Source organism: Simochromis diagramma, unplaced genomic scaffold, assembly GCF_900408965.1.
Source record: "Simochromis diagramma unplaced genomic scaffold, fSimDia1.1 OVJJ01000816.1, whole genome shotgun sequence".
Classification (NCBI taxonomy): domain Eukaryota; kingdom Metazoa; phylum Chordata; class Actinopteri; order Cichliformes; family Cichlidae; genus Simochromis; species Simochromis diagramma.
In genome coordinates, this window is record NW_024386908.1 from 14,695,536 (window position 1) to 14,705,690 (window position 10,155).

Sequence of the window (10,155 nt, forward strand, 5' to 3'; positions counted from 1 at the left end):
GGAAATTCTCCTTCAGGATTTTCTGGTAGAGATCAAAATAATGGTTTCATCAATTACGGCATCGAAGCAGCCCCAGACCATCACACTACCACCGCCATATCTGACTGTTGCTGTGATGTTCTTCTGTGTTAGTTTTAGAGCAGATGTAACAGGACTCAGACCTTTCAAAAAGTTCAGTTTTCTCATCAGTCCACAGAATATTTTTCCAAAAGTCTCCCAGATCATCAAGATGTTTTTTTTTGGCAACTATGAGATGAGCCTTTATGTACCTTTTGATCAGCAGTGGTTTTCGTCTTGGAACTCTCCCATGGATGCCATTTTTTTCTGTTTTATTGTTGAATCATGGACTCCGACCTTAACTGAGACAAGTGAGACCTGCAGTTCTGTAATGTTGTTCTGGGGTCTTTTGTGAGCTCTTGGAGTAATTTGGGGAAGGTTCACCACTGTTCTGAGGTTTGCTTTTTGTCTATAACAGCTCTCACCGTGGTTCACTGGAGTCCCAAAACCTTAGAAATGTCTTTGTTTCTCAACTGTTTTTAGATTGTGACAGGATGTGTTTTGGTGTCATGTAGTCTGTTTCACTTTTTCACACAGGTTTTATTTAAAATATTTGTTGATTCAACAGGTCTGGCAGTAATCAGGCCTGAGTGTGGCTAGTGAAATTAAATTCAGTTTTCCAAAAGCTGTGGATAATCACAGTCTCTTCATGATTCAACAAGAGGGGCAATTACTTTTTCACACAGGGCCAGGTAGGTTTAGAAGCTTTGTTTCCCTCAATAAATGAAATCAAAAATCACATTTTGTATTCCCTCTGGGTATCTTTCTCTAACATAAAAAAATTGGTTAATGATTTCAAACATATAAGAATTACAAATATGCAAAAAAAAAAAAAAAAAGGGGGGGGGTAATAGAAAATTCCTTTTTCACAGCACTGTAAAGCTTGTTATGCTTGTAAATAATGCTTAAGCGTAACATTAGTCATGTTCATGGCTCTACTTTAAATCAGTTAGTTAAAATCATCATCAATCATCATCATATCTGCAATTTTACTGCATCATATAGAAATTTCTTAATTCATCCTAATATTGGCTGATTTTTGTGTGCCTGAAGTGGGGCAACACATGGAAGGATTAGTGTTTGTAGGATGCATGTTTGACCTCAAAGCAGCAGCTCACTATAAGATTAAGTCAAGTGTGACGGCTACAGAAGGAAATAAACAGATGCACAATACAGATAAGCACCCGATATAACTGTATTACATGAAACGTGAACAACAGAAAAAGAGGAAGTGAGATCTACATAGCAGAGTTATGTAAGTTTTGTATTCTGCTTTCGGTTTTTTTTATTTTTTTAGTTAAGTTTAACCAGTTTCACTAGGTTTGGGTTAATATCCATTTTGCATACATAAACTAGGATAATAATAAAGTCGTCATTTGTGTTTCTGTGTTTAACTAATCAATTTAGTTAAACTCATTTTGCTGCCGTATGACCAAAAGCCACACTTTTTAATTCTGATTAGTCTCCTTCGGATGCTATTATCTTGTTTTGTGTTTTGTTTTGTTCTCTTCTAGCTTCTCTTTTTGCTTAGAAAAATTGTGCGCAGTTTAATGCTTTATCATTATTATCGTTTCAGCGTTTTATTGTGAAAATACATGTCTTTTATGTGGAAGTGACGTTTGAGGTTCGGCTTTGATAAGTTAGTGAACGTTAGCCCGTTGTATTACCGGAAGCTGAGTGTTTACATGCTTACTGTACGTTTATTCAGTCCAAATCTCGACGAGATTGACATAAAACAGCTTCAAATACACATAGAAGTGCACCAAAAATATTTATATCCACCATTCATTTTATAATTAGCCTACTGGGTTTAATTTTCATATAAACGGAATTTTGTTTTTGAAAACTAAAACCGGATGTATTTATCCTTCCTGGCTGACTCGACAGCCTTACTTGACAGCTTGGACCTCCGTCACAATTAGTTGCCTTGAACTCGTTTGGGGTGTGCGCGCTATACTGACAAAGTATTTTGCATTTGTCCTCCCGGCCTGAAAATGCTCTCCTACATCATTGGCGTGAGTATACATCAATGGAAAATTATCAGGGTGCTTTTACGCCAGCTAATTTGCATGCATTAGCTCGGCTAATATTCGCTAACATTCAGTTTTCCCCCAGCTAAGTTATCCTGAGCGCTGTTTCGGGCCTGCCCACAGGAATCTTCATGACTCACTTCTCCCTGTTGCTGTCTGTGTTAAACAAAAAAACAAAAACCCGACTTAATCCAGGCAACGCCCCGCAGGGTACTCAGACAGCTGGTAGCTAATGCTAGGAGTTGGTGGTCTGAGTCATTCTCCCACTTTTGACCTTTTATCGCAGTTGATCCGAGGTGGCTTTGACAGCATCATCAACCTCATCTTCAGGCTGCTCTTCCGAAAGAAGAGACCTGCCATCACCTTAGAGGACCCCAACATTAAGTATGCACTGCGCCTGATAGATAAAGAGGTAACCGCTCAAACGCTGCACACTTGAGTGCTTGCAGAATGAAACTTGTCTGCAAACGCAGCAGATGCGTTCACGCTCACTGCTCTGTCTGTTTCTTGTTTTTTTTGTTTTTTTTAAAGATTGTCAGCCATGACACAAGAAAGTTCCGCTTTGCACTGCCATCCCCTGAACACGTCCTTGGTCTCCCTATTGGTAAGTGCGCACTCACGCATATCATCACTGCTGGAGGTTTGACTGCATATCTCAAAATCTGTTCTAGCTCCTTTCCTTCTCTGTTTAAGCTAGTTTTCTTCTGATTGGCCACCCCTGGTAAACAGACGGTTTAAACAGCTGATGTAGTGCCTATTTGGAGATAGGGAATGGCAATGCATTCTGCGTAGTTCATGCCAAACCGAAACGAAGTTAGATGCCAGCAGGTGATAAGGAGGAAGACACCTAAACCACCTGTGATACAAACTGAATGTAAACGAAAAGGCAAAGCAGTGTTATTAGGAGCACAAACTGTAACTTTATTTTTAGGAGGTACAGTTTCTCAAGTTGCCTAGTGTTTTGTTAAAAAAGCTGTTTGTGGTGAGCGCCTAAACCTCAGACAACTTAAGAATTGTGCATGGCTTCAAGCCCACATTCAGACTTGTTAGACTCGGCCATGCTCTCTCAGCTGCTGAGCCATGGCTCTGTGACACATGCATCACTTACCCTTAACCTCCTAGGACCTGGCATCCAATTATGTGGACATCACATTTTGGGTTGTCTAGACCAAAATACTAAATTTTCCTCTACAAGGGCCTGATTTCCACTTACGAGGACATTATACTGCCTCTGTTTATCAAAATTTAAAACGAATGTCTGTATATGTGGCTCTCAATTTTCTTAGAAACAAAAATAGGGTAAAAAAAATTTTTAAAAATCCGGTGATTCTTTGTTTTTACATTCATCGGGTCCCAATATTCCCAAATATCAAAGCGAAATTAGGAATGCATGCCATGGAAGAGTTCAGGTCTTAGGAGGTTAAAGACGCTCTATACAATTGATTTGAGTTCATATTTAATACTTTTCTGTAATATTTTCTCTTTTTTCAACGTTGTGTTGAACACATTTATAAAGCATACCTTTTTATTTGACATTTATAATTGCGCTGTAATAACAACCCTGCATGCTTTGTTTTGTAGCTGGACTAAACTGTGATGAGAATGTTAAAAATAAGTCATTCAGATGTGAAGCAGTTTCATGTCTTTTATTACTGCTCAATGTTTTGTTACAGCACTTCATGTTATAGTGCTGCAGCAGGTGCAGGAGCTTGTAGTGCCTTTGTTCTGCATCGATGTCGGTCAGAGGTATCCACGGTGACTACTGTGTGTCTGAGGTGTTACGCTGTTGCTGCTTCCATATATTTCATCATCAACTTGGAGTTGCATGAACCTCAGTCCCATAATGGGGAGATCGTGGCTCAGGAGTTGGCAGTTCGTCTTGTAATCAGAAGGTTGCCGGTTCGAGCCCTGGCTCCGACAGTCTCGGTCGTTGTGTCCTTGAACAAGATACTTCACCCGTTGCCTACTGGTGGTCAGAGGGCCTGTGTCCGGCAGCCTCGCCTCTGTCAGTCCGCCCCAGGGCAGCTGTGGCTAAAATGTGGCTTGCAAGTGTGTGTGAATGGGTGAATGACTGATAACTTAGCTCAAAGAGTTGTCAGTTCGTCTCGTAACCAGAAGGTTGCCGGTTCGAGCCCTGGCTTGGACAGTCTCGGTAGTTGTGCAAGACACTTCACCTACTGCCTACTGGTGATGGCCAGATGGCAGCCTCGCTTCTGTCTGTCAGTCTGTGGCTACAACTGTAGCTTGCCTCCACCAGTGTGTGAATGTGAGAGTGAATGAATAGTGGAGTTGTACAGCCCCAAAAAGCGCTATATAAATGCAATCCATTATTATTATTATTATTATTATTATTGAGTGTGTGTAAAGCGCTTTGGGGTCCTTAGGGACTAGTAAAGCGCTATACAAATACAGGCCATTTACCATAATGCATTGCATTGGTGACGTCACAATCCTGAGGTCTATTAGAGATATCCCCTCTCACAGTTACAGAGCCTTTAAAGCAGGAAATACTTGCTGTAATGGTGAATTATCATTGTTTGAGTCACATAGTATGAAATGGGTGACGTTGATGGTAAGTACGTGTTTGTTTTCGTCTTCAGGGCAGCACATCTATCTCTCGGCAAAGATAGACGGGAAGCTTGTCGTCCGTCCGTACACACCAGTGTCCAGCGATGACGACAAAGGTTTTGTGGACCTGGTGGTGAAGGTAAAGATTTAAGGAAGGTTGTTTTCATGTGCATTTTAGTTTTTATATATGAAGGTGTTGATTGTTTCACATGAATTCCTCCATTTGTTTCAGATTTACTTTAAAGACATTAATCCAAAATTCCCAGAGGGCGGGAAGATGAGTCAGTACTTGGAGAGCCTCAGGATCAACGACACAATTGACTTCAGAGGACCCAGCGGCTTACTCGTTTACAAGGGCAAAGGTGAGCAGCATAACTGAACACAGCAGGTGAATCAGCTTTATCAGCTTGGTTTAATACTCTCACTTTGCCTCTGCAGGTGTTTTTGCCATTCAGCCTGATAAAAAGTCCCCAGCTGAGATGAAGACTGCCAAGTATTTGGGCATGATCGCTGGAGGCACAGGTGAGGGAGCTGTTCAGTGTCAGGACCGAGGGTGGTTTTTTTTTTCATTTGTTTGACTCAGGTGGTGTTTGTTTTTAGGGCTGATGCTGCTTATTAGTAATAAAGGTGTTTATCATTAGTTGAAGCTGGAGTCTTGATGTCTAAATTTTGACAAACTCCAACACAAATCATTCAACAAAGTGTTATTTGGACATGTGGACAGTTTCTGTAGATATTATAAGTTGAGTAGGTGTTACTCATGCAACCAGATACTATAGAGTGGTCAGAGCATTGACCACCACAGAGAGTGCTGACTACAGAGAGAGCGAGGCAGCTGCATTGGAGCCACAGTAATGAAATAATAACTGTTAAGGTAATTGGGGGAGTGTGAATGTCAGATCTGATAAGTGTTTGAGCCAAAGTTTCCACTGCATCAGTGAAGTCATAACACGATGTTGGGTAAAGTGGTCTGGCTCACTGCTCACTTCAGTGCCAACAGTGCTCGGCTGAAAAAATGGCGTTTGTATGGATTGAATTTGGTGCCACAGAAATCTCTAAGATATTAATTTAGCGTTCTTTGGTCTGCTCCCTTACTGCCACATCAGACAGTTCCACATATTTAGTTATTGTTTTATTTTTCCGCCTATTTTTTTATGCAACCCAAAATAGATTTGTCTTCTGCTAGTCTCGAACCAGAGACATGTTAGACTAATGTGCAAACACTGACCTGGGAGATGCTGACATGTAATCTAGCATTAAAGGTTATGAAAGCCATTTTTACAACCTTTTCTAAATACGATGACATTTTTTCCCCTTCCTCTGTGCTCTATTTGTTCCAAAGTTTATTTGGGCTGTTTGCTCATCATCCACACAGGCGTTACACACTGTAGGGTCTTTACTTTAAAGTATGAAGTGCCTTTTAAGTATCTTTTGTTCTTTAAGTTGATAAAAACGGCTGAATTGAATTGCATTGGAGAGGAGGTTTAGGTTTGGTAAATTTGTATAAATTCTAACTAAAGTTATGCTTTTAGAAACATTTCATTTAATCGAACTTGGAGGTCCGACTGTGACCAAAGCACACATGGATGTCTGCACACATATAGCCTTGTATTTAAAGGAGCTCTGTTAATGTAACCTGAGCCTGTGCTGGGTGTTATTACAGGCATCACTCCCATGCTGCAGCTCGTCACAGCAATAATGAAAGATCCTGATGACAAAACGGTGTGTCACCTGCTGTTTGCCAACCAGGTGAGTTTTATGAACCACAATCTAATGTTTGCAATCAGGAGGATATTTACTATGTGATAACATTTGACCTGGACTGGAGTGTAAATTTGTGTTCACGCAGTAGTTTAAAAATATCGTCTCTTCCCGTGTTCAGACTGAGAAAGACATCCTTCTGCGACCGGAGCTGGAAGATATTCAGGTCAGCCACCCGGACCGGTTCAAGCTGTGGTTCACCGTCGACAGAGCACCTGAAAGTGAGTCCTCCAACAGTAACCACCTTCACATGTGAACTTGAACTATTTCAGACAGGAACTATTTCCAGTTTTTGTACACATCTTCTCATTACCCCGGTTTATTAGCTGCAGTAATCGCCCACTAGCACAGTCCATGATATTACATGGATGTTTGTATTTGTATTGGCAGGTTGAAGACAGACTGTTTACATTCTTTCTTACACCTGTCAGGTAATCTTAGAAAGTTAATTGCATATGAAAATGACTATTATGTCTTGTAATGTGAGAGCATCTATGAAGTATTAGTACTCTTGCACGTTCTCAAAATGTGACGCAGCAGGCTAAAGTCAAATTTTAAACTTTTTATGTATCCTACATTTCAAAACTTCTACATTAATGTGCAAAAACAGATTGAATTTATCTGTGTTCTTTGAATTGTTGCGGTTTAGTTTTTAACTTCTGATATAAAAACTCAATCGATCAGAGTTCATACACAGTTATCACCGCAGGCTAAATACGGAAAAAGGTCACCAGCATCACTGAGGGCAAATTTCAATGGGTGAGTGGCCACAACGAGGCCGAGAGGTTTGCTGGTTCATTTGTGGTTATGCATGAGAAATTGTTCAATGTTCTTTGGTCGCAGTGAAGGATCACGTATTTGTTGTCACCAGGAAGTTGAATATCATTGCTGGATAAGAATCATTTTTAGTTAACAACAACAAAAAAATGTCCAGTACGTGGTTTTAATGTGAGAAATGATCAAGCTAGTAGTTTTGTTCAGCAGAGTCAAACATCAGACCTGAAAACAAGCAAGCAAGCATGCTACCTGTGAATGTGTTAACCACTAATCTATAGATTGAAACATGATTATACAAATATTGATTCGTTTTATAATCAGTGATGTTATTAATTGAATTTTCTGGGTTAAGGAAAATCTCAGGCTTACAGGAAGGTTTTTAAAATCTTGGATAATTTTTGCTGATTTTGCACCAAAAAGATTACATTTTTAATATCCTGGTAAAATATAGGTTCATTTTTTGATAATGTTCAAAATACACGCTTAGCAGATACATGCTCAGTGCATCATGGGAAACTCCCCAGCAGCTTAAGGCTACAGCAGCGTAACTAAGGGAAGGTTAAGGGTCACCTGATCCAGCTGTAACTATAAGCTTGATCGAAGTTTTAAGACTAATCTTAAAAGTAGAGTGTGTGAACTTTTAGAAACTTTAAGAGTTTTAGAAACTGTAAGCCTGCAGTCTGAGAGCAGCTCTGTTAGGATTAATAAGGTTCTATCAGGCTTCAGGACCTTGTATGTGAGGAGAAGGATTTTAAATCTTAAATTAAACAGGGAGCTGTCCTTCTACTCCCAGCTAGTACTCACTGCATCCAGCTGTTCATCTTTTAAAAAAAAAAAACCCTGATTATAATGAATTACAATAGTCCAGCCTTTTTTCTTTTTTTTTTTCCCCCCCTTAATTACTCTGAGACGATGTTTTTAATTGTAGTAATATTGCACAAATGAATTAAGGCAGTCCCTTATATATTTTTAATGTGCATGCTGAAGGACCTAACCTGATCAAAAATGACTTAAACTCCTCATGGTGTTACTGGAGGCCAGCGTAATGCCATCTAAGGCTACGTTCACACTGCAGGCGAAAGCGCATCAAATCCGATTTTTTTTTGGACCCTATGCGACCCATATCCGATCATGGTCTGACAGTGTGAACGGCACAAATCCGATCTGGGTCACTTTTGTATGTGGTACTGAATCCGATACATATCTGATGTTTTAGAAAGCGACTGCTGTGTGAACGGTCATGTCGCATTAAATCAGTCTTTTACGTCACTGACACAAGACAGACGCCAATTATCAGCTCCGGAGAAGACATCGCGAACGCTTCCTGGCCGTCCAGTATAGATGTCAGTGAAACTGTTGGGAAGACAACGTTGGAGAAACGTGAACATTTTATTTGTACTGTATAATCTGCAACTATCCTTTGAAGCACCGCTCCTCTAAAACAGCAATAAGCATAATTATTAGGTTATTTACATTATTATGTAAATAACAAAATAACTTAAAGCAAAAATTGGGAACGGTAAAGTCCGAAGTCTTTATATTAAGCAGAGTGCATTGTGTGTAACGTCTTCTTTTGCGCATGCGGGCCGCTTTGAGCGTTCACACTAGAGCGCGTTTGCTGTCACATTTTATTTGTAGTGTGAACAAGCAGACAAAATCGGATTTGATCAAAAAATCGGAATTGAGCATTAAGACCTGCAGTGTGAACGTAGCCTAAGGTAAATATCTGCTTAGACACTGGTTATGTTTGACTTTTAAGAACCAAGCACAGTAACCACAGTTGTTACTGTATCTGAATGTATGCCTGAGTGGTTGCTTGTACAGGCTGTAATGATATGACAGATAAAGTTGCTCTTATAGATGGTCACCAGTAGGTGTCACTGCTGAACACTGAAAATGCCCCACTTTGCACCCTTTAATTCTGAGCAGCATTTTAACCTCAGGCCTTTCTGTCTTTCAGACTGGGAGTACAGCAAAGGCTTCATCAGTGAAGACATGGTGAGGGAACACCTGCCGCCTCCCAGCAACGAGACCCTCATCCTGATGTGCGGACCTCCACCGATGATCCAGTTTGCCTGCAACCCTAACCTGGATAAAGTCGGCCATGCCGACAGCCGCAGGTTCACGTTTTAGACATCGTCCATCCAGGAGTCAACATTTGGATATTTAAGGGTATCCAGTTGTATCTTTTTTTTTCCCCCCCTTACCCTAAAAGCATTAAAGCTGTCATATCTACAGTGGGTATTGCACTATATTTAAATATGACATGATATTTATCATGCAAGAGAATCACAGCTTGGACCAATTCTTGTATGTTTGGTAGGAAGTTGTGAATGTGTAGGGGGAAATGGGATGTGAAATAAGGATTTTATGATAGGATATGAAGTTTCCGGATGTTTGGCTTGAAAATGACTTCACTTTGGTTTTACTAGAAGACTCGAAGGTTTACTGGCTGTTTTTTCTGAGTGCCTTAAACACCTGCAAAGATTTTATTGAATGCACGCCACAAGAATTGTGATCACTCACTTCAATACAGAGTAATAGATTATTCCGTTATGGGTGTTGGGAACGTGTTACAAGTCTATACCTGTTGCTTATCTGTTGTCACGCAAGACGTGTCAGTATTTGCTCCGTTGTGATTTGTCAAACGCAGCGTGGTTACTGATTTGTTTTCTGAAAGTGTGGAAAAAGTGGCTGCTTGTGTTTATGGATCATAAAGCAACAATGCTGTTGAACTATTGGTGTTTTGATCATAGTTTCTGAATCATGTTGGTCACAAGTGGATTTTAGCTTCTACCATGATTAAGTGAAGACACTTTCTGCAGGGAAAAAGAAATGCATTTATTAACCAAACATTTTAAAAACAGAATAAAACCACAAATGGTATGTGTGAGCAGAGATTTGTCCATTTTCTTTTAAGGAAAGATTGACTGCAGTCTGCATTGAGGCAGGGATGGGATGT

The 10,155-nt window shown here is 40.1% G+C and overlaps 1 protein-coding gene across 1 annotated transcript; it reads left to right on the forward strand.

Annotated features, from left to right (window-relative positions):
• The first annotated feature begins 1,930 nt into the window (after positions 1-1,930).
• Positions 1,931-9,931, forward strand: LOC120735878 (NADH-cytochrome b5 reductase 3). Its single transcript, XM_040035638.1, has 9 exons — positions 1,931-2,072; positions 2,374-2,499; positions 2,619-2,691; positions 4,688-4,794; positions 4,888-5,017; positions 5,094-5,177; positions 6,319-6,404; positions 6,538-6,637; positions 9,154-9,931. The coding sequence occupies exons 1-9, from the start codon at positions 2,052-2,054 to the stop codon at positions 9,324-9,326; spliced, it is 900 nt and encodes a 299-aa protein (XP_039891572.1). The 5' UTR covers positions 1,931-2,051; the 3' UTR covers positions 9,327-9,931.
• The last annotated feature ends 224 nt before the right edge of the window (positions 9,932-10,155 follow it).